This window comes from Lepisma saccharinum, chromosome 16 (genome assembly GCF_977018435.1).
Source record: "Lepisma saccharinum chromosome 16, izLepSacc3.1, whole genome shotgun sequence".
Taxonomy (NCBI): domain Eukaryota; kingdom Metazoa; phylum Arthropoda; class Insecta; order Zygentoma; family Lepismatidae; genus Lepisma; species Lepisma saccharinum.
In genome coordinates this window covers 15,914,125-15,940,661 of record NC_139244.1, presented here as the reverse complement: position 1 = coordinate 15,940,661, position 26,537 = coordinate 15,914,125, and the positions used below count along the sequence as shown (strand labels likewise).

At 37.9% G+C, this 26,537-nt stretch overlaps 1 protein-coding gene across 1 annotated transcript; it reads right to left on the bottom strand.

Moving 5' to 3' along the window:
- Window positions 1–124: 124 nt before the first annotated feature.
- On the bottom strand, window positions 125–26,537 carry LOC146000165 (putative N-acetylated-alpha-linked acidic dipeptidase). Its single transcript, XM_083137506.1, has 16 exons — window positions 26,331–26,537; window positions 22,921–23,056; window positions 21,958–22,114; window positions 21,510–21,644; window positions 20,493–20,615; window positions 18,750–18,933; window positions 17,172–17,262; window positions 14,510–14,688; window positions 13,353–13,472; window positions 12,692–12,838; window positions 10,557–10,725; window positions 7,217–7,310; window positions 3,442–3,685; window positions 1,965–2,046; window positions 548–640; window positions 125–337 (listed from the first exon to the last, which is right to left on the bottom strand). The coding sequence occupies exons 1-16, from the start codon at window positions 26,386–26,388 to the stop codon at window positions 142–144; spliced, it is 2,208 nt and encodes a 735-aa protein (XP_082993632.1). The 5' UTR covers window positions 26,389–26,537; the 3' UTR covers window positions 125–141.

Here is a 26,537-nt window from a genome sequence, read left to right as displayed (position 1 = left end):
AGAAAAGTGTTAGAGAGAACTGTATCCAAATGTTATACCATTTCAAGTAAAGGTTCGCAGTAGGGCAAAGGTTGAAAGGGTGTACAATTGAACAGAGAAGTCAATTTGTAATTAAATCTGCAGCGTATATTAGGTAGCACTCTATACATCATTTCTCAATATAGCGGCGGCACTTCTGACGTAGAAGATTATCTCCGCCAGGTGGCTCCTGACTTGATTCCATCTTTCTGTTTGCTGGGGTTCTGGTAGCGAGTCTATGTTATACAGGAGGTCGCCTAATCCAGAGAAGCTCTGACCGCTGTAACGGTCGTTGGAACTCGGTGCGAAAACGACGTGGCTGCGAAGAAAATGATCTCGGTTAATGTACAATTATTTACTCTGATTTGAAGAGAAAAAAAATCTGAGAGGATTTGGTTGCTTACACCCCTGCTTCTATTATGGCGATTACCAGTAGCCTAATATGAATACATTATTTAAATTTAACGTAAAACCAGCTTGTGCTGAGTAGTAATCAAGAGATTTCTCTCGAAGAAGTTAAGATACTTACTTGTATGTATCCTTGTTTGGCAAACCCCACGGGATGATGAAAGCTCTGTCAACTGTTGTAAGGCGGTCGTTGATTTGTCTAATTTCCAGCGGACTAAAACAGAAAGAAACGAGCTGTATTAAATTCATTGGTTTAATGAAATGGCATATACCGTTTACCAATTCTTGAATATTTCTCCGCAATATGATCCATGGTATCTACCAATCACCAAACTAAAATAGATTCTGACGTTAATTTCCCTTCTTCATTGTTACCAACTGTACCTTCAGTATCCAGTCTTTCCAAATATCTTCTCTTGTTAGAAATAATATTATTAATGATAACTGTATGTGTTAAAGATTCGTTACTGACTGGTCACTTGGCGAAAGTTTAACTTTATGATTTGGTCCATACAGGAGATGAATTCGACCAACGGTGCTATCGAGTCAGCACTGATGCTTTTGCCTGATTTCTCGCTGCAGGGTACGATGTGCCAGAGGCCCGTGTTCGTGTTTTTCTCTGAAATTTCCAAGCAGTACATCTTTCGTGTGTGCCAAATCGTAAGGATACAGCACCAATCTGGGAGAACTGACAGAGACATTTCCGCACAGGTAAATCAGCCGCAGCGTAAAATCAGGTGAAATCAGGTGAAATCAGGGCTGGCTAGGTAGCTCAGTTGGAGGAAAAATTTAACTGTTTGTACTCATTTGTTCAATCATTCTGAATATTTTTCACTGACACAACAATTAATTGTGCTCTTATGTCTTGAGAAAGATGCAACTGTAGTGGGTTCAGACGTTGAACAAACTCTGCTAGAACTGTCGGACAGCAATTCATGTGTCAAGCAGTGTTGCCACAATATAAGAGCACAATTTTCCTTTTCAAGGGGCCAAATTTTCCTTCTTGAACCAATTTTTCCCTTCACCTAAGCAAATCATGCAATTATAATAATAAGTATTAGTAGTAGTAGTAGTAGTAGATGTAATTATTATTATTATTAGTGGTGGTGGAAGCAGTAGTAGTAGTATTTCCGTTGGTCCATGTCCAAGTGAATAAAAAATGTTAAATTTTTCACATACGAGTCAGTTTCATTGCTTCCTGACCAGATGTCGCAGGTTTGGATCCTGGTCAGGAATCTATTTAATCGTTAATCCTCATCATTACTATTATCCAAAGGTGCAGAAAAGCGATGTACTTAACAGAAATATAAATAGATACGGGCTATATTCAAGGGAGCAGAAAAAATGAGAATGTGAATATGAAACTGGAACTTAATATAAACTGTAATAATGTAGTCAGATGTCTTAAAATATCCCTGAAATTGTGGTATTTTTAATCGAAATTCCCTTTCCCTTTTGGCTAAAATTTCGGTCCGAATTTCCCTGCAAAAGGGAAATTTCCCTTCATGTGGCAACACTGGTGTCAAGTATTAACTTACTCAGTAGTGTCCAGATTGTCTATTATATCTTGCAGCTGGTTTGCAGCGGAGGCAAAATCTTCGACTGCGCTTTGGAAACCATCTGGAAAAAAAATAAACCTCAGATGAATTCAGGACAAAGAGGGAAAGAGCAAATTTGAAGCTAAATGTTACATCATAGGTCAAAAGGTAACAGCAGTGTAAAAGGTATTTGAGTGGTTTTTCTTGATTGAAACTTTCTCTGAATTAGCTTCATCTATCTTTAATTCCAAACGAAATGCAATGCACTGTAATTTCTTGTTGGTATTGCCTAATGACAGGTCTCTGAGACTCTCTAGTCTGAATTATTTGTTGCTGCCTCTTTAAGTGTGAGGCTATTGAAACATTCTCACGAGCCAAGATACGTCAAAGTTGGTTAGTTTTTCTGAAATTAAGAAAAAAAAATCGGGTAGCCTTCTTTGATCTTAAAGACCAAATCAAGTTCTTGAAGTGTCTTACTCTTTGTTTACCCCCTTCTGCTTGTCTGTCTCTTTCTTTGCCTTCCTCTCCCTACCTATTTGTACTCTACTCTCCTTTTCTTTGTCTTTACCTGTCTGTTTTCCTTCTTTCTTCCCTTCGCCCTCTCTAATCAACTTCTCTCTCTCTTTATTCTTCTCCTTCTTTTCTTTGTTCTTCCCTGTCTTCTTTTTTTCTCCCCTACAACGTTCACTCATCTCACTCTTTCTCTCTCTCCTTCTTTGTGTTTCCCTTTCTGTTCGTTCTTCCTTTCTTCTCCCCTCTCTCTTTCTTTTATTTGTACTTCCCTTTCTGTTCTTTTCCCCTTCTTTATTTCATTTCCTCTGTAACACCCACTCGCATCTCTCTCTCTCTCTCTCTCTCTCTCTCTCTCTCTCTCACCCTAGTTCATGAAGTGTATTTGTCCTCCTTGTAAATGGAAGGGAGGATTTTCTTACCCTAGCTTAGGTAATGTATATCCTCTCATGGGCTTACCCAGCCATTCTTCCAGGGGGGAAAGCAAATATGTTTTTTCAGCGGGACCACACAAGACTTTCCCAGCGAGGGCAATTCTTTATTTTGAAGTTATTGAAAAGGAAATAACATTTCTTTCTTCCCGCGTATGAAAACACATTTTTTATCACTCATTTTTCAGGGAAGTGGCAAGTGCACGACTTGCCTCCCGCTCGATATGTCCATGTTTCCTCGTTTTCTCTCCCTCTCTCGTCCTTTTGCAAATATAAGGGTGAGTTTCTTCATCCCAGTTCAGGGAGTGTATTTCATCCCCTTGTAAAGAGGAGTGTTTCTTCACCCAACTTTTCTAAGTGCATTTCATCCCCTTACAAATAGAAGGGCATGTTTTCTCACACTAGCCTAGTGAATGTACTTCATCCTCTTGAAGATAGCAGGGCGAGTTTCCTCGCCCAAGCATAATGAGTGTACTTCCTCTCTTTGCGGATAGAGGGGGCAAGGAATTTTTGAACCTACCTCGTACAATTCTTACCTAAGGTGATATTCTGAGTCGCCAACTTAGGTCCAAGACTCTCGCTGATTGATTGGAACGCCCTCTGGACGAATTCTCCGTAGTCTCTTACGTTGAAAGGAAGGAGATCTGGTTCCGACAGCATTAGGGCCATGGTCCCCCACACCTGGGCAATGGCTTTGTGGCTGTAGAAACCACGGTCGATCAGCTGATCCAGAAATAGGAAAGTGTCGTACAGCGTGTGGTACAGTGGGTACGATTCAGTCTGAAAAAATATTAAGATGAAACACTTATTATAGAATCAGTTGGATTTCAACTTACTTATCTTTCTAGACTGTGCGAGAACTGAAATTATCTTCAAGTGAAGATTTGATGTTAGAATTGTGGATGCGTCAGCACTTACGCTGTTCACATCCGTCACGTTATACGGGGTCAATCCCCTTACCGTAGCTAAAATCAACATCTGCCGTTGAGAACTAAAATCTCCTTTATCATGTTTAAAGGTGTGGCTGTTAAGCGGTACTCAGCACATATGAACAAAACGCAGGACAACACACAACTCTACAGAGGACGAGGAGTATCCTGGTCGTAGGTGCGTTAATATTTTCATTATATAGTTCACTAGCTGATTACCCGGCGTAAAAGTAATGTAACTAATTTTAAATGTGATCGTGATTGTCACCAATTATCTTAGCGACTCCGAAAACTATGGATTCGACACTAATCTAGGTCATTTGTGGCATTTTATTTTTCGCCCCCTCTCACCCCCATGCCGATAGGTGATGATCTTGGAGTTGAATCGCATTGGGAGTGTCACGAAAACTATGGATTCCATTCGCAACACAGCCTGAATGTTAGACAACCCGAGAAACACTATCGTTGTGCGGATTGCATAGAGTCACGGATGTCTGTTTGTGCGGAATTTAATATCGGTGGTTCTCGATTATTTTTACATGTCACCCCTTCCCACCCCACGCCTAGGGGTGCCAGGGGTGTATTACCCCCACAGTATTTATTTCCAGGTTGCAATTGATACGCGTACCAAGTTTGGTTGAGAACGCTCCAGGCGTTCGAGAGTTATTGCTGAACAAACACACACACACATATACGCATATACACACATACAAACATTTTTATAGTACGTTTCGATACGATCGTGAGTTTTTCGATATATATTTATAGTTTTTCGTTATGTGAGGAATATATGACGACTTGGTTCACAAAGGGGCTTACCAGGCAAACCGAATTCGTTGATACTCGACCACTTAAATTCAAGACAAAGGCGTACACACCACAAATAAACAAAGAATACTGTGTAGAAGTATTTTGTGGAAGGTAAATCGTCATAGGGACTCGTTGCAATTCAATTACTAGATTTTGTTTATATTACTCATTGTTTATAGTGCTTCCAAGATGTGCTATGCTGTTAATTAACCTATATCTTCGCAGTTTGAGCCAACTGTGCATCTATAACAAGGACGTCGTTAAAGGAAGGAAGTGGCACTGGCCCCTCCGTTATTATCACATTCAAGCCGCGAAATTTTACGTAGTTTAGAGAAAGATTTACGCTAATATTACAAACCCTTCAATTTTTTTTATTTAGAAAACGTTGCATGTTGATCACAATCTGTTTTATATATTCAGCTATTGTATTTGTAGGTATATACAGTATATAATTTATAACTCATAACTAGGGCTAGGATTTTTATGACTTAACATATATTTTTTTTTTTGGTAAGGATGATGTGTCCCCTAAATATATAGAAATTCATATTCTGAAGAAACTAATTGAATTAAGGTGCTTTTAAGGGCATATTTTGGCATATTTGGCCATTTCTACGTGATAAAGCCTATTTTGATGGATTTTCGGTCATATTCAGCATATTTTTGCTTTTTTCAAGAAATATACAGTCATTTTCCAAGTGGATTCGTTCTTACTCCCATGCTCACTCGAGGGGTTTTTTTTTTTGGACTGCAGCAAAATCTTTTTCATTTTCAATTGAAAATTTATTGAAAGTATTCATTGTGCATTTCAACTCATCAGGGCCCATAAAGTGAACTAAAAATAGTATGTATATGAAAATATTTCAGCATAAGTTAGACATTGATGTTTGAAACAGTCCAGTTATAAAGGCATATTTTTCAAATTATAGTGCATATTTTGTAAAATTTTAGGTCATAAGAGCATATTTTATTTTGCATATTTTGGTGATTTTTTGGTCATAAAAATCCTAACCCTATTCATAACTTTATTTTATGTATTTGTATCCAAATCCTCCCCCCTCCTGTTGTATAAGTAAACACTCATAAACAGAACAAAAAACTGCAGCAGGTACTTTTTCAATTTTCAACTCTCCTTTGTTGCACATTGAGCCGCGCTTCTATACAATGAAACAGAAACGCGTGTGGATGGTTCTGTAAATTGAATTCTACTGATTTGTTATTCTGGAATTTCTAATTTCGATTATTTTCCGTTAAGTTTTTCTACCTCTCAGGTTACACAGACCTAATAAAAGAAGTTAAACTTATGTACAGTCACCGGCAATAGAAATGGGACACCTACATCCTGAAATATTCGCTTCGCTGCAAGGCGATGGTAGAAGTTGCCACTGAAAGTTTGCTATTAAACAGGGTTGGCGTGTTTAAAACAAAAGTGTTTTAAGTTAAACAACTTGTTTTAAACGTTTAAACCACCTGACTTTGTTTTTTTCACAAATGTTTAAAACGTTTAAAACACCTAACTTTGTTTCTTCCACAAATGATTAAAACGTATAAAACAAAGTGTTTTAAACATGTTTTTTTGAGACTTGTTTAAAACACATTTTGGTACTTGATGTTTGATAGTTTATGGTTATTTGCGTGTTTTGTAACTACGTATGCCTTTTCATTCAATGCGTGTTATTCTGTTTATTGTGCATAGAAATCTGTTCAGTGGCTGAAAATTTATATTGAATTAACATAGAAACACACAGTGATAAATGTCCGTGGATCACGTTTAAAACACCTGGCTATGTTTTTTTGTGTGTTTAAAATATTTTAAAAATGTAATACTATTACATAGATGAAACCGTTTTGTTACTCACTTAACACACTGCAAAATGTGCACATTGTTTTTAATGTCAACATTTAGTTGCATTCACGATAAAATGTATTTAAAAAAACAGTAGCTACCACGTGGACTCAGTGGGGCCTGGCAACAGTGGATTAGTTGCAGCTTCTCGAACAGCCTACATGCGAGATTTACATAAATGTGTATTTTAAGAAGTTATTCAAGCGTTTACATTACAATATAAACATCTTTTAATGATTAACAGATTCCTTATTAATCATTATTTTTAGAAAATAAGTCTTCTTGGCATTATGTTTTAAACGTTTTATTTGTTTAGAACATGCTTTTTTCGGTTCTGGTTTAAAACACTGTTTAAAACATTTAAAACAAAACAACCTGTTTGTTTTGTTTCTTTTAAAAAAGACACAAATTTTGCCAACCCTGCTATTAAAATCCAATTATCACCGTAGAGTTATGCAACACACATATCGCCTAGCGAGTATTTCAGGATATAGGTGTCCCATTTATATTGCCGGTGAGTGTACTTCAAAGTCAAATCCTGTATTGTAAGGACATTATTAAACGTTTCCGTAAACAAACCATCCCCTCTAAAAATCAAATATTAGGCACGCTCTTATTTCACCATTTTCAAGTTACAGCTAAAAGCTTATATTTTTAAAAGTGCAGAGATAATATTGCACGGCTTAATAAGAAAGTAAGTAATAAAGGCTTTGACTTTTGACTCACCCTGTTGTCATGAGTGTAGCTAATGTCAACACTTGGAATTCCAATGTTATGCTGGAATCCTCCGTAATCGCTTCCGCTTCCAAGTACACCGACGCTTCAAAGAGAAAAGTCAAGTTAGTGATCGTAAATTCCCTTAGTAATATAGTAAAAAGCTCTGTGGATAAGGCATGATTAGAACAAACCAGACATATGTGTCGTTACCATTAATATGTTAAAGGGTATTATAAGGAAAATTATTTTCTTTCATGTTCTGTAGTGGTTCTCAACCTTCGTGGGTCTTGGCCCAGTAAATTCGTCTTTTTAAAAGTCGATGTCCCTATCCCAACAACAATTTTACTCGTAAGTTTTTTTTATATTTTGTAACTTTAACGTTAATGAATATGTACCCTTGAAATTTAATAATAAATAAATTATACGTAGCATAATCATACATAGTGTTAGTTCTATTATGTCTAGGCTTCTTGCTAAATATAAACTTTAGTTTCAATTAGTTAACAACGACTGGATATACGAGGGTTATTTTTTAAGTAAGGTCCGTTTTGCAATATAAACGAAGTAAGTAAATGTTTTTCAAAAAACATTTATTTTCTGAATTTACATACACTTCTCTATGTTTCTACATAATTTCGTTGAGGTTTAAACACTTATCGTAACGAACTACGCTAATCGGGACTGGGCCTACAGTTTAAAGTGGGATCCGAACCACTATGTGCACCCACCGGGTATCGAACCCGGGACCCCTTGATTACAAGGCGACGACGCTACCGTAACGAACTACGAGTTTTTGGATATCCTCCTCATAGAACTCTGCCGCCTGTAATGATAGCCAGTTACTCACGGTCGTTTTCACTTCTTCATCACTGTCTAAACACTTGCCGCCCAGGAAGGTCTTCAGATGACGGAAGAGGTGGTAGTCGCTAGGCTCACGGTCTGGACTGTATGGCGGATGATTGAATACATCCCAGCCAAGAGATTCGATCAGATCTTGAGTTTGAGCCGCAGCATGTGGCCTTGCATTGTCATGAATCAGTACGACACCGGCTGACAGCATTCCACGCCGTTTGTTCTGGATTGCTCGACGACGTTTTCTTAGGGTCTCACAGTAGGAAGCTGAGTTAATTGTTGTTCCTTGCCGCAAAAAGTTCACTAACAAAACACCCTGCCTGTCCCAAAACACAGTTGTCATGATCTTGCGCTTTGAAAGTGTCTGTTTTGCTTTCACTTTGACCGGCAATGATGTGTTGGCCATCCGCCATACAGTCCAGACCTTGCGCCTAGCGACTACCACCTCTTCCGCCACCTGAAGACTTTCCTGGGCGGCAAGCGTACAATGGAATCTTTTAGTCTCCTCTGACCAATATCATTATAATTTGTTAAGTGCTGATTTTCATTGGCATGTTCCATTTCAGGCACCGAAAAATTCCAATTAATCAGAATAGTTCCACTTAAATATATTTGTTAAGGAAAATTGCTGCGTAAAGTAAATTCACTGTGGTCCGTCAACCTCTAGGTTTGCAACGCACCTCCCTGTTAGATCGTTTCATTCCTCACCGCCACTGTCGCGGTAGCAATTCCTCTTACCGCTGGTGAACTCTTGGACGAAATTACATATTTCCAGGAGATTGCCAGCTTGGGCTGCAAGTCGCTTGAAATACCCAAACCATTAAATTCAAATTTGGAGGCTGCACGGTGACGTCCCCTCTCAGCGGTTTTCATTTCTCACGAGAAAGGATTTCCTCTTACCGCTGGTGAACCCCTAACGCAAAAGGGGCTGATGGGGGGCTACAGTTCCCTCCGAAATTTTGAAAAAAAAAATAACATTTTTTTAATAATAGCAGTGAAGAACTCGGGAAACCCCAGAGTGTCAAAAGCAAAATTTCCTTAAAATGACCCCCTATTGCAATTTTTGAGATTGAAAGCTTTAAATATACGAAATATCTTATTGTGTGTACCGTCCTCCTACAAAGCAGCTATGTACTAAAGTACGCGTCAAATCTCCTGCATATGGCCTTGAACGGCTGAACAGCACCAGCGAATCAGAGACGTGCGGCGTTGCCTAGTTCAGAACCTGTTTCACCTCGGTACTAAATCGTGTACCTGGCGCTCAGATATAAATAGATTATTTCAAGTGTCAGTAGTTCAACAGATGGAAAGATAATGAATTTGCGAGTATCAACGAAAAACAAGCGTGATTGTAGCTTATACCGTTCCCTCTGTAGAAGCAATGTTATTATAAACGTATTTGCATTGTATCGTTTTTGCTCTCCCTTCGTTCCTGTTGCATTCCGAAACTTTCCGATTAGCGAAGGGAACAGGGCACGTTCGTTCCCAGTGATGGTAGAAGAAGTTGACGAAGAGGATACCGTCACTGTTCGTTTTTTACATGTGTTTAGTGGGTGCGTGCAGCATGTCATTGAGTAAACCAAGTGGTAGTGGTAGCGAGAGAAGAGAGAAAAAGTACAGTGTTGTACGAAGCCAGACACGACACGTGATTTTTCATGTGTACATTTTTTTAAAAAAAAAGTGTTCGAGTGAAGAAGAGAGTAGTAAAATTGACTTTAAGAAGTGCCAGGCTCTTAACAGCTCAAGCGTGTGGTGTGAATCAAGCTACCGTGTCTCGGATATGTTCGGGGGCAAAACAATGTGGATCGGGGCCTGCTCCAATGTTTCAATCACCTAGAAAGCACATTAACGTACCGAAAAGAACTACAAACTTAGATGACTTTGAAAAAGACGTAGTTTATAGAACCGTCTTTGAATTTTACGATCGTGGCGAATTTCCTACTGCCAAACAGATAACGTACCTCTTTACGGGGCAAAATATCTTACAAAGGCTCTACAACTTCCACCTTGAGAATATTGAAACAATTATGCAGTCCCTCTGTCATAATCAGGTATGTTCTTTTCTCCCATTAAGTTTATTACATGCTATATTATCTAATGTTCCGTGCTCTCCGTGACAAGGCGTTTCGCTCAACCACGGCTGTTCCGTGCTTTTCCGTGTGAGATTTCGACCTGGCACCGTTGCAGTGCGCTGCTATTGGCTATCGCCTCTTTTATAGTTTCAGCCCCTCCTGAAAAGAATCCTGCGGGAGTGGTTAGAAACGCTGCTCGACATGTTTTGTCATTGTCAATTTTGTCATTGTGTGTGTGAGAGAGAGGGAGAGGGAATGAACAATTTATACTTAATGCTAATAAACATGTTGGTTTTAGTACAGCATTTTACAATGTATAAAGGCTATGTTTTTATATTTTTTTAAATATAAATGCCTCACGGATACAGTTCGCACAGGGCCTCGCGTTTCCCAACGGCGACCCTGTATAACGACGTCATACTTACCTGGGCATTGCAGGATCATAACTAGAAGGCCTAGCATAGAGCCAGGTGTCGTACACTGTCGACCTTCCATTGTTGACCTCGTCCGGGTTTGGGTTGGGAACTCTCTTGGCCGCTTCGTAGAGAACTTGGTAAAGTAATGGATTGGCGCTGGGGTCGAGAGTATAGTTGCCTTAGAAAAATACAAAAAAATATATCGCTGTAATGTAATATATGCATCGAAGGAATTATTTGAGGGGTGCCCCCCTACATGCTGGAATGCATATTAAAAACGAAATCCACTCGTGCTTTACATGGAGGATAAAGGCATATTATTAGCAGTAGAAGTGTTAACAATAAATACTAGGGACGTTCAGGTTGACAAGAGCCATCCTTCGTGTACAAGGAACAACAATCGATTCGTTATCAGACGTGAAGGCGCATGCGCTCAAGGACAAAAAGTAAATGCTTGTTCGGAAAACGCGGGCTCGCGTCATAAGAGGTTCGGAAGCATGGATGCTAAGGGCGTTCTGCTTATGGACTTTTTGGAACGAGGAAGAACAATTAATGCTGACCGTTACTGTCAAATATTGGATAAACTGAAAAATGCAATTCGACATAACCGACCAGGTCTCCTGTCAGCTGGTGTCATTCTTCTTGACGATAACGCTCGCCCCCACGTAGCAGTGTAAACACAACACAAAATTTAAGAATTGGGGTGGGAACGGCTGCCCCACCCTCCATACAGCCCCGATTTAGTGCCGAGTGATTTCCATCTTTTCCCGGTGTTAAAGTCTGAATTGCAAGGTTACCATTTCGAAACAGATGAAGAAGTGAAGCGTAATGTGAGAATAGTGTTCAATAGCCAGAGCCTTTATTCTCTTGCAAAGGGTATGGACAAATTGGGACAAATGCCTGAATCTCTATGGGGATTATGTGGAGAAGTGAGGAAGGATCCTCCTACACATGTATATATAGTTTTCTAATGTATCTTAAAAATATTTTTTTACAGCATACGGAAACTTATATATTGAACGACCCACGTATAACAAAATAATAATATAATTATTAGAAACAGAAGTGTTAACAATAACTATAACAAGATATTAAAATTATTGAAATTACATTATGAATCAAGAATTTTCACATCCTGGGCAAGATCAATCCAATCTTTTCCATCCTTACCGATTCCCTTTAGGTCCATCTCAGCATTATCGCTCCAACTTCGTCTTGGCTTTCCTACAGGTCTCTTTTATCATCAATTTCATCAACAACAATCCTGTAAACTTTTCTTTCCTCTCCCATTGGTGACACATGGCCTGCCCACCTGTCCTCTTGATTTAATTGTGTACAAGATACAAAGGAGAATCTGCAAGTACTTGAGCAGACCAAGACGCATACAGAGTTGTAGAAGAAGGAGTTGAAGCGAAAAAAAAAGAATGAAGTACTCCAAATTCGTGTGCCCCTAGCCACAGTAGTAGAATGCGTACGTGTTGGGGCCAATAAATCAATTGATTGGAAAATATTGATCAAAGATCAATAATGTCTTCGCACATAGTGAGCGAGAGAGAGAGAGAGTTGTGACTTCAGAATTGGTTGAATGTGATTGGTTGTTGGAACGTGACATCAGCATGAAGATGGATGAAGTGTGGAGGATCTGTTGTGTGAGTGTAACTTCTGGAAGGTGGTGAATGTCTGTAGGCCTACATTTGAAGACCCCAGTGCAAGAACCAGACAGCTCCACTTTTTGGTCATTGTTTTTTGCTGTAATCTATCATGAAAAAAATGCTCTATCTGTTGGTGCAAGAATCAGACAGCTCCACAGATTTGTTGCGTGTAGGAATGGAAAAGGAGTTGTTTGGCGTGTTTCTGCCGGCGCATCATCCCAGACAGCTCCTGGAGCAGTCTGGTTCTTGCAGCGGCTACAGTTCAGTGTTCGGCCACTCGGCAGTTGCTATCGAGACCGCACACTTCAATATGTATGTTACTGTTGCCTCTAGCTATTGCACGTGAATACCCCTTACTTCTTCATTCTTTTATTCAGTTTTTCGTGTCTCCTGAAAACTTTTATAATTTGGAGCTGTCTGGTTCTTGTACCGGGGTCTTCATTTGTCCTTAGATAAGAATTAGTTAACAATGCACAAGTGATGTATCCTTACCGCTAACAGATGAGTCCACGTTCAGATAGGCGACTCCTCTGGCATCCAGGAGCTTCTTGAATTGCTCTGTCCATTCCGTGGAGCCTATGAGGCCATACTCCTCAGCGTCCCAACTGCAGAGGACGATGGTTCTGCGAGGCCTCCAACCTAAATTGTAGAAAATTGTCGTTACAAGATCATAAATGCAGTATCTGGTTATATTTGTTCACTGAGCACCTATTGTACCGAGTGTTTCAAAAGTCGCCCAACTCAAACTTTGATCGCCTGTAACATTAAACCGAAAGACATATTTACAACTGGTTTTCTACGTTGTAAAGCTTCATCTGTTGAGATATTTTTCAATGATCAACATTATCAGTTGCAGAAAGGACTGTCCACATAAATTAATACTTAAGTAGCGGAAGTAAGGTTTTTTTATTCAGAAATGCACTTTTCAGTGGAAAAAATATTTTATCGAAGGGTCATAGTTAGACGTCTGATATATAGAAATCAGCTTTTATATATATATATACCTATGTATATATATATATACCTATGTATATATACCTATATATATATATATATATATATATATATATATATATATATATATATATATATATATACACACACACACACACACACACACACGTATATATAAGTTGATTTATCTTTCCCTTACCTGAATTCTTTAATTCTCCAAGCACTCTCGCAATTTCATAAAGAGCGGCCGTTCCGCTGGTAGGATCCACAGCTCCAAATATCCAAGCATCTCGGTGGTTGCCTAGCAAAACGTAGCGATCTGAAATGCACCGTGAAAGGAAAGACAGTTACATTTTCAAAGTGCTACATGATATATACACAATGGTCTATAGATGACACCACCATCTTCATCTCTTCATTCATATATCTAATTATCATTCATCCTCATCGTCGCGATTAGCCAAGAAAGTTGAAGAAAAGCGACGGAACTGTTGTGTCCATACCTTCACTTGGAATTCTGTCTGAACTGTCCATGGTACTATGTGCACTGCTATTAAATACTGTTCACTATTAAGTTTTCTCCAGAGTGAATAGGACCTCCCCGATGACGCAGTGGTAGCGTCATCGCCTTGTAATTAAGGGATCCCGGGTTCGATACCCGGTGGAGGCACATAGTGGTTCGGATCCCACTTTAACCTGTACGTCCAGTCCCGATTAGCCTTACTGTGCATAAAGTGGACTTTAAACACCAAATTAATGGAAAAAAATCCAGAGTGAGTATTCTAGGAATGCACGAAGGTGAATATGAACTTTTGTGGGTTAATTTAATTATTAAATTACCTGGAATTTGTAATGTATGAAAGTTTCAATTTTTTTTGTAAGTCCACTTTATGCACAGATGGGCTAATTGGGACTGATCATACAGTTTAAAGTTTAATCTTAACCACTCTGTGCCTCCATCGAGTGTCGAACCAGGGTTATCTTGATAGCAAGGCGGCGACGTTACCATTATGCTACCGGAAAAGTCTTACAATTTAGAGAGGAAAATGTAGCAAATAAAAATAATTTATCCGCCTTAACTATAACTGTTTAAAAACAATATTACCGAACATTGCTCATCAACGAAACTTACATCAATGCACATACAAATGATATATATTAAATTTATTAGAAATCGATAAGAACCCTTCGTAATAGGTCTTCGCCCCTAAATCTAGATTCTAGTGCTGCCCATGTCATTAATCCTTCCTTGGGAACCTACTAAGAGAAACAGCATGGCCGAAATGCCAATGCATATATGTCAGAAATAACCAGATACTGCAAACAAAGCGTGTAGAATTTTCAATGAACACCAACCTGGTTCCACGCTTCCAGTTATCGTAGCTATGACATTACTAATCGTTGCTCTCGTGTTCGCCGTCCTCACTTCCAGCCTAAGCTTCCAGTCAGGGTTCTGGAATCCAGGCCCAATGGAGTAGGAGACGTTTAAGCCCCCTGCCCATCCCTCTGGAGGTGGGTTCTGGGTCGACATGTACCTGTAATGGAGAATAGACGTCCCAGTCAGACGATCTTCAAGACGAACTAAGAGCTCTTTTTTTAATATTTTATGATTTTGTTCCCGATTTCATCACTTTGAGGCTTGTCCTCGTGGATATTTTGTCCCCAATATAGAATATGCCAATACATACACGTAATACAGGGTACCGCATATTGTGCCTACCAACTTCAAATGGCAACGGGAAGACTGTGAGTGCTTGTAGTAACTTTATATGGGTATGAAATGAAAATATACACATACGCATTTAATACAGTGTACAATATGAACAATACAGGCAACAGTGTACCTTGAAAATCATGTCCTCTAAATGTCCTCCTTCTGCTTGGATTCTCTGTTCAAGGCGATGCGGGAAGATTTTCCTGTGGAATAGCCCGTATTTCACGGCGACTAACGGTTGACAACATTACCCGTGGCTCTCCACAGTCTAGCCCAGGCATGTCAAACTGAATTCGTAAGTAGGGCCGCACAACGACAACGTCAAAACACTCTGGGCCGCACATCTCGAACCCGAATCCCTTGAATTCCAAAACCAAGGGATTCGCCCGCGACGGGAGGGGGGATTCCAGTTATTACTCTTGCAGCACCGGTACCTATGTTACAAAATTATGTAAAGACCCTCCAAGTGCCAAAATTTAGCAACCGAAGGGGGAATTGCCCCTCACTCCCATCCACATAACATCCTACTTAGAACTGAATGATTATTATCCTTATGCTAATTTTGCCTGTAGCATTATATGGGTGTGAAACTTGGTCCCTTACATTGAAAGAGGAACATAAATTGAGAGTATTTGAAAATAAGATCCTTAGGAAAATCTATGGACCTAAAAGGGATGAGGAGACAGGTGAGTGGAGAAGGTTACATAATGTAGAACTACATAATTTGTATTCATGTCCAGATATTATTAGTATAATTAAATCAAGAAGACTTAGGTGGGCAGGCCATGTGGCACGAATGGGAGAGGAAAGAGGAGTTTACAGGATTCTTGTTGGGAAACCTGATGGTAAGAGACCTGTAGGAAGGCCAAAACGAAGATGGAGGGACAACGTTGAGATGGACCTAAAGGAAATTGGTAGGGATGGAAAAGAGTATATAGATCTTGCTCAAGATAGGGACAGATGGAAGGCCTGTGTTGCTGCAGCTATGAACCTTCGGGTTTAAGAAGGCTAGAGAGTTAGTTAGTTAATCCTTATGCTATATTAAAATAAAATAATATTGTAATATTTTTCGTAGTTAGTTTTACATGCTTGTTTCAAAATTTGTTACAATTGTGCGAACATTTTATCAAGAGACGTTTATGGGCAATTCTATTTTCGTTTCACAGAGATTTGACACTTTCTTTTTAGAAACTAGCTTCTCAATGTCCGCATTATGTTTTTGTGAGCAGGGAACTCTTAATGGAGACAACAGATGTATGAATACAGTTAACTGAGCTACTCCACCGACGTCCATTCTTTTATGTATTGAGAGCAAAAATGCCACAAAACCAGCAATTTTCGTTTTCAATTGTTTGTTGATATCGCCTGCGTAGTCATCAATCATTTCCTCAAATGTATTCCTGATTTTTTATCTTTTATTTTTTAAAAAAATTTAGCGTCGCTATTCTGCCACTTTTGGCTAATAGCGATGATGTGGATAAGTGATGATACGATGAAATTGATGATAACCACTCCGCCACGGAGGGCGGCAACTGGACAAAGAAATGTTTCTGAATGTATTAACTTTATCAGGGTTCAAAATTTCCACGCTTTTCCTCCAAAAATTGACAATCTCCTATAACAATTGAAAAATTCTGCATTCCTCTTCTGTGGTCCTTTTCTTACTTCCACAAGGCTTAGGCAGCAACACGGTGATCTGAAACTTTACCACAAACTGATTCATTGGCTACAGATACAGTAATATGCACGCTCCTCTCCCCCAGCCAGTAAGATATTTTTGTACTTCAGGACTAACCTGTCAATCAACTTGCTTAGTCGATATCAAACCTATATTAACTACCCTTTAATGGAATGCTGCTATCTGCGTGGGGAAAATAGGCCAGTCTGGTGAAGTTCGGATGACTTGTTTTACGAGAAAAGAAAAAGTGGGATAACTAAATATGTACAGAGAGTCGTGTCTCTGCAACAGATGCGCGGCGATCTTCATTGTTCCGTCGCAGTATCCGGTGCATGCTTGGACAAAGGCTTCCACGGCCGCAATCCGCGTCTGCATCGGCCAACGCTCCATGGTATACTAATTACCAAAGAGAATAAGATTGCTAATTACCTGACTCCCAACTCTCCATGGATGTAGATATGGCACACATGAGCACGTGCATTCTGGCAGGGTTGGCAACTCAAATTGGTAGATATAATATTCATCACCCTGTATATTAAATTATCATCACATGTAGACATCCTTTCTCAGGGTTGGTTGCTCAAAAAGTTGGGGAAAACGTTTTCATATAAGAAGAGTTCATTTACCTGAGAATCTGCTCAGCATCGTGGTATCCAATAGGTTGAACTGGGATTTTAGGAACAGTGCTATTCTCTTCTGGGATTCTGTAAGCATCATCTGAAAATAAGAGCGTAAGTATATACAATAAGAAATTTCCTCCCCGTTGTACGGAACTTAATTTCTGTTTTATTACCATACCAACGTTCGAATGATTTCAATACTTGCAATAATCTTCAGTATGATTGGCTGAAAATATTAGTTACGTTTTTGTTTAGCTGCGGATTTGAATATGCTGCCCACTATTCCTTCGACTCAGATATTGCTTGCCAACGTTCTGGGTTTGAGTCATGGTCAGAGCATCACATGTTTCATGTAATTTATTTATTTATTTATTTGCCTTCTAGAGAAAGGATATCTCCAATTACAGAGGCATTAATATAACATAAATAATGTGAATATGAATATAAGTGAGATTAAATAGCATGCATACATATTACATAGTTATTAACTATAACATAAGTACACTTATATAACTTAGAGAACGTAGAGTAATGACGTGCTCGCACAAATATATATATATATATACACACACACACACACACACACACAACACACACAAATTATCCATATATCCACAACCAATATTATCACATTTCTCATGAATGTACAGAATAAATATGACATCCCAGTGAAGTTTCTGTGTTGTTTTCTGTGGTTTGACTTACTTTGCCATAAGTTTACCATGGTCGTTTATTTCAGCAATCAAAGGAAAATACAGAGAAGGAATGAACGAAAAGAAAAATAGAATCAAAGTAAAAGAAAGAGAGGAAGGTAGAAAAAGATATAGAAATTTGGGGAAGAAAGAATGAAGGAGGAGAAAGAACGATAAAGAAAGAGAATGATTGAAAGATATAACAATGAAGGAAATAGATAAACAAGGTAAAGAAAGAGAATGATAGAAAAGTATAAAACAGAGGAATAAAAAGAGAATAAATAAAGAAAATATAAAAACAAGGTAAAGAGAACGATATAAGGATATAAAACAGAGGAAGAAAGAGAGAAACAATGAAGGAGATAGGGAAAATTAAAGATAGGAGGAAATATATACAAAACAGGAAGAAAAAGAGAGAGAAAGAAAAATGAGAAATAAATAAATGGAAGAGATAGAGAAAAAGAGAGGAAGGGAAAAGATACAGATAGAGAAAGAGAAGAAAATAAAGAGAGAAAGAAACAGAGAATCGAGGAATCTTTGTGTCATTTCCACCGAAGCATAACTAAGCTGAAAATACTCCACCTTGACTCAAACAGGAGGAAATTCTCTTCCAACGCTACTGAATGTAATGACCAATTAGTTTTGTTCATTCGCATATTATATTAAGATTACATACAACAGTATTCAGGTTAGCCAGTTATATCCAATCTACCAGTCCGCCACACTGAACTGAATATATTTTTATTTTCCAAAAACGTCTGGTGTACGGTGTCCCCTTCAATTGACCAAGATGTTTGTCTCTAATTTTGGTTCAATTGTCCGTTCGATAGGTTGAGAACTATTAGCGCTGTCTGTTGATCTAGTATTTATGGTCAACCTATTCGCTGCGTACCTGTAGAGGGGTAGTGAGGAGTCAAGGGGTCGCCATTCGTAATGAGTAGAGACCCGCTCTGTACCCCGCCATCTGGGAGGAAGATATCATCGGGATACACGTCTTCCGGGCCATTCGGGGCATAGTCTTCTGGGTCTGAGAATATAATGACCCCTGCAGCCCCTCTGGTTTCTGCTTGGTGTACCTGTCAGATAAAAAAACAAGTTGTAAGACTAACAGCTTTTGTTTTTTATTCTTTTGGTGGCATTCCGCCATCAGGTTTAGTTAGTTATCTCAATACTCCTAATCTCTATTATAGTGACGAGCGTATCCAGGATTTTGAGGATGTAAATTCTGGCCACCTATGTTTTTCAATGCTGGCCTTCTTATCTGGAATAAATAAACCATCTATTGAAGATTTCCAGAAAGCATTGTGTTATTATTAGTCCACGGATTTTAGTTTTTTTTTTTTACCTATTTTTGTCCTTTGCAGGTATATAAGAAATAATAAGTTATGTCAGCGATTCGTTAAAAAAAAACGCAACGACTGATGAAGTTTTATGGTGCCTAAAAAAACTATTTTGTTTGTTAGAACCTATTTTAGGTTTATGCTCCTAAATCAAGCCCTTTTTTTAGGTTTGTATATATTTTTAAAGGTTTTACATGATTTTTATGTCGCACACAGACATTTCCTTTGTTCGGTCACGAAAAAATTCAATGACAAATATGTTTGAAACGTACTCTCTGTCGATTTCCCTTCCTCCAAGTCTATGGTGATTTTTCAAAGCTCTAAACAAAGTAAAATATCTGGTGCCACTGTTACCTGTACAGTACAAAGTGGTCTGGTCTGTGCGGTCTTGCTCAATTTTGCATCACTTCGGTGCTTTGTGGCATTCACGCCTTGCAAACAAACATTTCAGCATACAAGATGATCCTCACAGACAAAATTGCGGAGTTTGACAGTGGATAACATGAAAAAAGATATTTGCCTAACTATACGGCGAGGAGTTGATTTTTATAGCAAATTTCCAATGGTAAGTTCTGTAATCGCCGTAGGGTTAGGCAACACACATAACGTTTTGCAAGATAGTGCGAATTTCAAGATATAGATGTCCCATTATCATTGCCTGTGACTATACCTAATCAGAATTTTTCAGGAATTTTGAACTATTTTAAGTTTTTCTGAACCTACTTCAAGATTTTTTTAGCCTAACATAACATTTTTAGGACCTATTTTATGATTTTTAGGACCTATTTTAGGATTTTTGGAACCTATTTTAGGGTTTTTCGAACCTACTAGGTAGCAAGATTATATGTATACAGGGTTATTAAAAAAGAACTTGAGAACATAGCGGAAAGTAATAAATGAAAGTTTCTATATAAGTGTGACCACTCAGAAAGATCCCCCGATCTTAGGGTGATTCCTTTGGGGTTTGTGAAAGAGTTTGCCCCACTCCTCCCTACTACCATCACGCAAGTACATTGAAAATGCTGGAGAAAAAATAGGCTGGATTTGACTACGTCTCGTCTTTCAACGTATAGGGTTACCTGTAGAGCACACATACCGTAGTTTGCAAATAAATTCTCTGTTACGTCATTAAAATAATTCTAAACACTAAACGATTAGATTTGACGATAGCATTTTGAATAATTCTGTATATAACTTAAGGTCTATTTTGACCCCACCGAAATACTTACTTTACCAAAAACAGTTAATAGTTGTTACGGGTTAGAAGCTTTCATGATGTAAATAATGGAACTTACAATATTCCCTCTGAAGGTCCTTCCATATCTGGCAAGAACGATCTTTCCATCCACAGATATGCCATTCGTGTCCAGATAGTTGAAATCATCTGGGGCCCCATAGTGAGCATAGATAGGATCTCCCTAGAGATAAAGAACAGTATTATCGATAGTATATAAGGCGACGGTTAATAGAAGCAAAATTTCAAACACAGTGTTATATACGTATGTATCATATTGTATGTATAAACCTACAGCACTACATTGTCCAACCTACAAAATTAATGTGACTGGCAACATTGAATGCTTGCCCCGTGGTTGCCTACTTACAGGATAAAATTTACCCATATTTTTTTACTCATATCGTCGGAATGAGGAGAGATAATTATTCGCTTTGGTGGCCTGCACAATCCCTCAACAAGTTTTCGTGTGTTAAACGGCAGTGTTAGTTATATTTTGAAGGGGGAAAAAACTAGGTTACAGTTAATTCTCTCAAAAAGTAAATCAGCTAGTTACAGTTTGAAAAGTAAGTCAGTTACCGTTACTTTAATAATTAACTTTACAGTTAGGTACTTTATTCTAGATAAAATTGTATTTCACACACGGACTGCATGATTAACCTCAAATATTTCCATATTAAATATTAGCCATAAGAAAATTGTTTGTGTGCTACTATTTTGAGAAAATTATGATTTTTACTGTTTCACGCGAATTCCACTATATTTTTAACGTGCTAGGAAAATTTAGGAAATTTCCACTTCAAGCGCTGCTCAAAAGTAATATTTTGTCAATACAATAATCACAATTGATACAAATCGTGACAGTACATTCCAAAATCTTATTTCCGCACTATTTCCCCCCTAAATATTCCTTCACACGGTTCCTATATTGATGGTTGGTCTCTCATCTGAAGAAATCAATGCTGACTGCGTCCCTGATTACTGATATTTGTAATTACCAGTAACTCGTTACTTCTAAACTATAGGTATCTAACTGAGGAGCAATTCTTTTTTCTGATAGAAAACAGCATATACTCGCCTCGACAGTGCCAGTTCCCGAGTGACCGTTGAAGGGAACAGTCACGAGATCACTGTTCTCCTCTTCCGAGCCCAGAGGCGTTTGACGAGGCTGTGACACTGACACCTCTCCTCCCTGCTCGTCCAGAACGACTACCTGAAAAGATTTCAACCTTGTTTTGGTACTGACAGTGTAACTACATATTACATGGACATCCGCAGGAAATGTTCTAGAAATTAACAAGAAATGCAAGAGAAGTTAACACTCTAATCCCAATATCTGCCTATCTCTTCAAATCACTACATCAGATAGTATTAGAAGCTCTAGGATTCAATCATAAATTAAAAAATGAAAGAATCTGATAAAGAAATGTGCACTTTCAGCAGGCTGCGTATGTTCGAAGAAACAAAACTTAGGGATGTTACCGATACATGTCTGGGTTTTGTCCCGACCGAGGCTTTTAGCTTACCCGGTTTGGATTCTCATTGTCGGGATATGAGAGCAGCACGTCATATTCGTATATGACCGAAGTGTCAAATCCACTGTCCTCAAAATGGCGTTGTATCTGCCGGGCCGTTTGTGAACCCTGTTCAGTCCCTGCCAAGTGAGGCACTAGTGTCAGGTTTCTGAAACGAAACAAATTTCCACATCAAGGCTAAGACAAGATTTCTGAAAAGAAATAAATTTATACATCAAGGCTAAAATGAGATTTCTGAAGAGAAACAAATTTCCACATCAAGGCTAAAACAAGATTTCTGAACAGAAACAAGTTTCCACATCAAAGCTAAAACAAGATTTCCGAATAAAAACAAATTTCCACATCAAGGCTAAAACAAGATTTCTGAAGAGAAACACATTTCCACATCAAGGCTAAAACAAGATTTCTGAACAGAAACAAGTTTCCACATCAAGGCTGAAACAAGATTTCCGAACAGAAACAAATTTCCACATCAAGGCTAAAACAAGATTTCTGAACAGAAACACATTTCCACATCAAATCTAAAAGAAGATTTCTGAACAGAAACAAATTTCCACATCAAGGCTAAAACAAGATTTCTGAACAGAAACAAATTTCCACATCAAATGTAAAAGAAGATTTCTGAACAGAAACAAATTTCCACATCAAGGCTAAAACAAGATTTCTGGACAGAAACAAGTTTCCACATCAAGGCTAAAACAAGATTTCCGAACAGAAACAAATTTCCACATCAAGGCTAAAACAAGATTTCTGAACAGAAACACATTTCCACATCAAGGCTAAAAGAAGATTTCTGAAAGAAAGCAAATCTTCACTTCGAAATTAGAACAAAGTTTCCTAAACAAGTCAACTTATACAAAAAGATCAAAATGAATCAGTTCGAGGAAACGACATTCCACAACTAGATTTCAAATTACTGTATCGCAAGAGGATATCAGTTTCGTCACAATTTACCTGAGGTAAACTCCGATATTCTCGGCGCTCACTTTTTCCAGAAATTGGTCAATGACATCCGCACGGTCGTCTGGAGCTTCGGGAACATCAGTGTGGCCAGGTATGTCATGAAGAACGTAATTTCCCAGGAGGGCACCTACAACATAAAACAGCATTGTCAAGTCATACTATCGTTATTACCTCAAGACGTTTGTGTTTGCATATTTCACGTCTCTCTTCTACTCTTGTTTACAACCTTGTCGATGAGGACCGTGAATTTATGTACAAGCTGCAAGATTAAACGCAGTGAAACCCAGAATTCAAGTTTAGAACTAAAGAGTTTGTATTAAAATCCAGAGAACTCAAAAGAGTAATCGGCAGTAACAGTTTGCCAGGCGTTTTCAAACGTAGAAGGTTGATTTTGTACGTCAGGGTATTGATTTGATTTTCTATTTTTAGATATATTAACCCACTGAAAATACTCTCGGTTGCTTTATCTACTTTCAACCTATTTTATATGGTTTTAGAGCTTGGAAAATTTCCAACAATCTTTATTCGAAAATTTTATAATGTCTATTTTCTTTTCTGTTGAAGAAAAATTCTCGAAAAATTACTTCTTCGTCGCAATTATATACTATTTCATTTCATTCTAAAATTATAAAAAAAATGGCTATACGTAAAGAGAAATGAACATATTGTACTAGGCAAAAGGTAAGAAACACTCAAAGAAAGAGAACAACAAAATGTATATGTTTATTGGTATGGACGTTGTGGCCGAAAATGAACTGATGCTTAAAAATCAACATGGCGAGAACCCGTCACTGTTTTTGGGAGTTTTCTGGTGGTTAATGAGTGAGGAACCGTTAGGCAGCATATTCCAAAACGTTTCAGCTATTTTATTTCAGATATCTACTTCAAAGCCTAATTTTACTATACCTAAACTCAATATGACCTAGTGCCCAATATGGCCTATTGGCTGTTTCCAAGTAGTTACATGGTTAATTCAACAGATGACGTTAGTATGTCATTTAGACTGTCCGAATAACGTGATTGAACATGTTCGTTGTACCTATAGTACAGTATCTTCTGGACAAAGAAGCGAAATAGCTAGACCTCATGATTCTGCAATGCGTCATCTAATATTGCTCATAATTTGTACTTTACATTAACAATGTACTTAGTTTAGACTTTAAAATATAGCCCTGTTTATAACGAAGGAAAATAGAACAGTGTATAAGGTGCCCAATATGGCCTATTTGCTGTTTCCAAGTAGTAGAATAACAAAGCACCTGGCATTGATTTAATACCAGCTGAGTTAATTAAGTATGGTGGAAATTCGTTAATATGTCAAATTCATAAATTAATTTGTTTAATATGGAATAAAGAAGAAATCCCTCAACAGTGGAAAGAATCCATAATTGTTCCTGTGTTTAAAAAAGGTGATAAAATGAACTGCAATAATTACCGTGGAATTTCTCTACTCTTAACAACATATAAAATGTTATCTAACATTCTTTTAACAAGACTAACCCCATATGCTAATGAAATTATAGGTGATTATCAATGTGGATTTAAACGTAACAGATCAACTACAGATCAAATTTTTCACATCAGACAGACACTTGAAAAAAAGTGGGAATATAATCAAAATGTCCATCAGCTTTTCATTGATTTCAAAAAAGCATATGATTCGGTCAAAAGAGATAAATTATATAATATATTAGTCGAGTTTGGAATACCTAAGAAGCTTGTTAGTATGATAAAAGTATGCACCAGTGAAACAGAAAGTAAAATTCGTGTGGGTATTAATGTGTCTGACAAATTTACAATTCATGATGGGTTAAAACAAGGAGATGCATTATCTCCATTGCTCTTTAATTTTGCCTTAGAATATGCTGTTAGGAAGGTAAAAGAAACTAAAGAAGGACTAAAATTAAATGGTGTGACTCAGTTGTTAGCATATGCAGATGATGTAGACTTATTAGGGGATGATATAAATACAATTAAGAATAATGCTAAAATATTTTTCAAAACTGCTAAAGAGATAGGTTTGGAAGTTAACAAAGAGAAAACTAAATATATGCTTACAGGTCGAAACCAAGTGTTAGGTAATAATCAAAATCTAATTATTGATAACAACTCGTTTGAACCAGTTTCCAAATTCAAATACTTAGGAGTAATATTAACAAATGAAAATTATATTAAAGAGGAAATAAAAAGTAGGCTTAATTCAGGAAATGCATGTTACTTCTTTCTTCATAAACTCTTGTCTTCTCGTTTAATATCTAAGAAACTAAAAGTTAAAATATACAAAACAGTAATTTTGCCTGTAGTATTATATGGGTGTGAAACTTGGTCCCTTACATTGAAAGAGGAACATAAATTGAGAGTATTTGAAAATAAGATCCTTAGGAAAATCTTTGGACCTAAAAGGGATGAGGAGACAGGTGAGTGGAGAAGGTTACATAATTTAGAACTACATAATTTGTATTCATGTCCAGATATTATTAGAATAATTAAATCAAGAAGACTTAGGTGGGCAGGCCATGTGGCACGAATGGGAGAGGAAAGAGGAGTTCCCAGGATTCGTGTTGGGAAACCCGATGGTAAGAGACCTGTAGCAAGGCCAAGACGAAGATGGAGGGGCAACGTTGAGATGGACCTAAAGGAAATCGGTAGGGATGGAAAAGAGTATATAGATCTTGCTCAAGATAGGGACAGATGGAAGGCCTGTGTTGCTGCAGCCATGAACCTTCGGGTTTAAGAATTCTAGAGAGAGAGAGAGAGAGAGAGAGAGAGAGAGAGAGAGAGAGAGAGAGAGAGAGAGAGAGAGAGTATAAGGTAGACTCAATATGGCCTACATAGGAAGGATGTGCGCGAATGTGACATTTGTTACTCTTGGAACTCACTAAGGATGATGAAGGACCTTTCATTTGCCTAGACTGTGATGTGTAATCCATGATCTTCTGGTAACAAATTGTGAAATGTCACTCCCTTGTTTATTGGTTTCTAAACAATGTTATTTCTTTGTGCAAATCTCACGTCATTATGTAAATAAAATGTAAATGAATCAATGTACTTATCTACCTATAAAACAATATTGTGGTGCTTTCTTTACAATTTCTTTTGGATTTTTTAATGTGAGAACAAAATATATAACTAGACCATATTGGGTACGTGTGTACCCAATATGGCCTAAACGTAACCTTTTTTTTTAAAATAAAATCTTCCCTGCACCCATGTCATGATTTGGAATTGGCTCCAATTTTCAGAAAACTTACAGAAATGTTTCCTCTTTTGAATCTTGTAATTAGTTTTTACCTTTCTGACTTTGTACACCATTTGAAACAATCGCAATCCTTAGGTAGGCCATATTGGGTTCAGAGTTAGACGTTCCTCACGGATTTTGTTTAAATTTAGTTTCCACTTACCGACGGTAAATGTGCCAAGCAGCGCTGGGAGAATCCAAGCAACAGTTGCAGCTACCATGTCTTCAAGGAGTGTACAAGGTAATGAACATGAATGTGTATATCAAGTACTTTATTGCGGAGCTAACAGTACAGAACCTTGATTTCAAGGAGTAGTTGTTTGGCAGACAACAGAGTGTTGTCATTTATCACAATGGTTACTTTTTTACC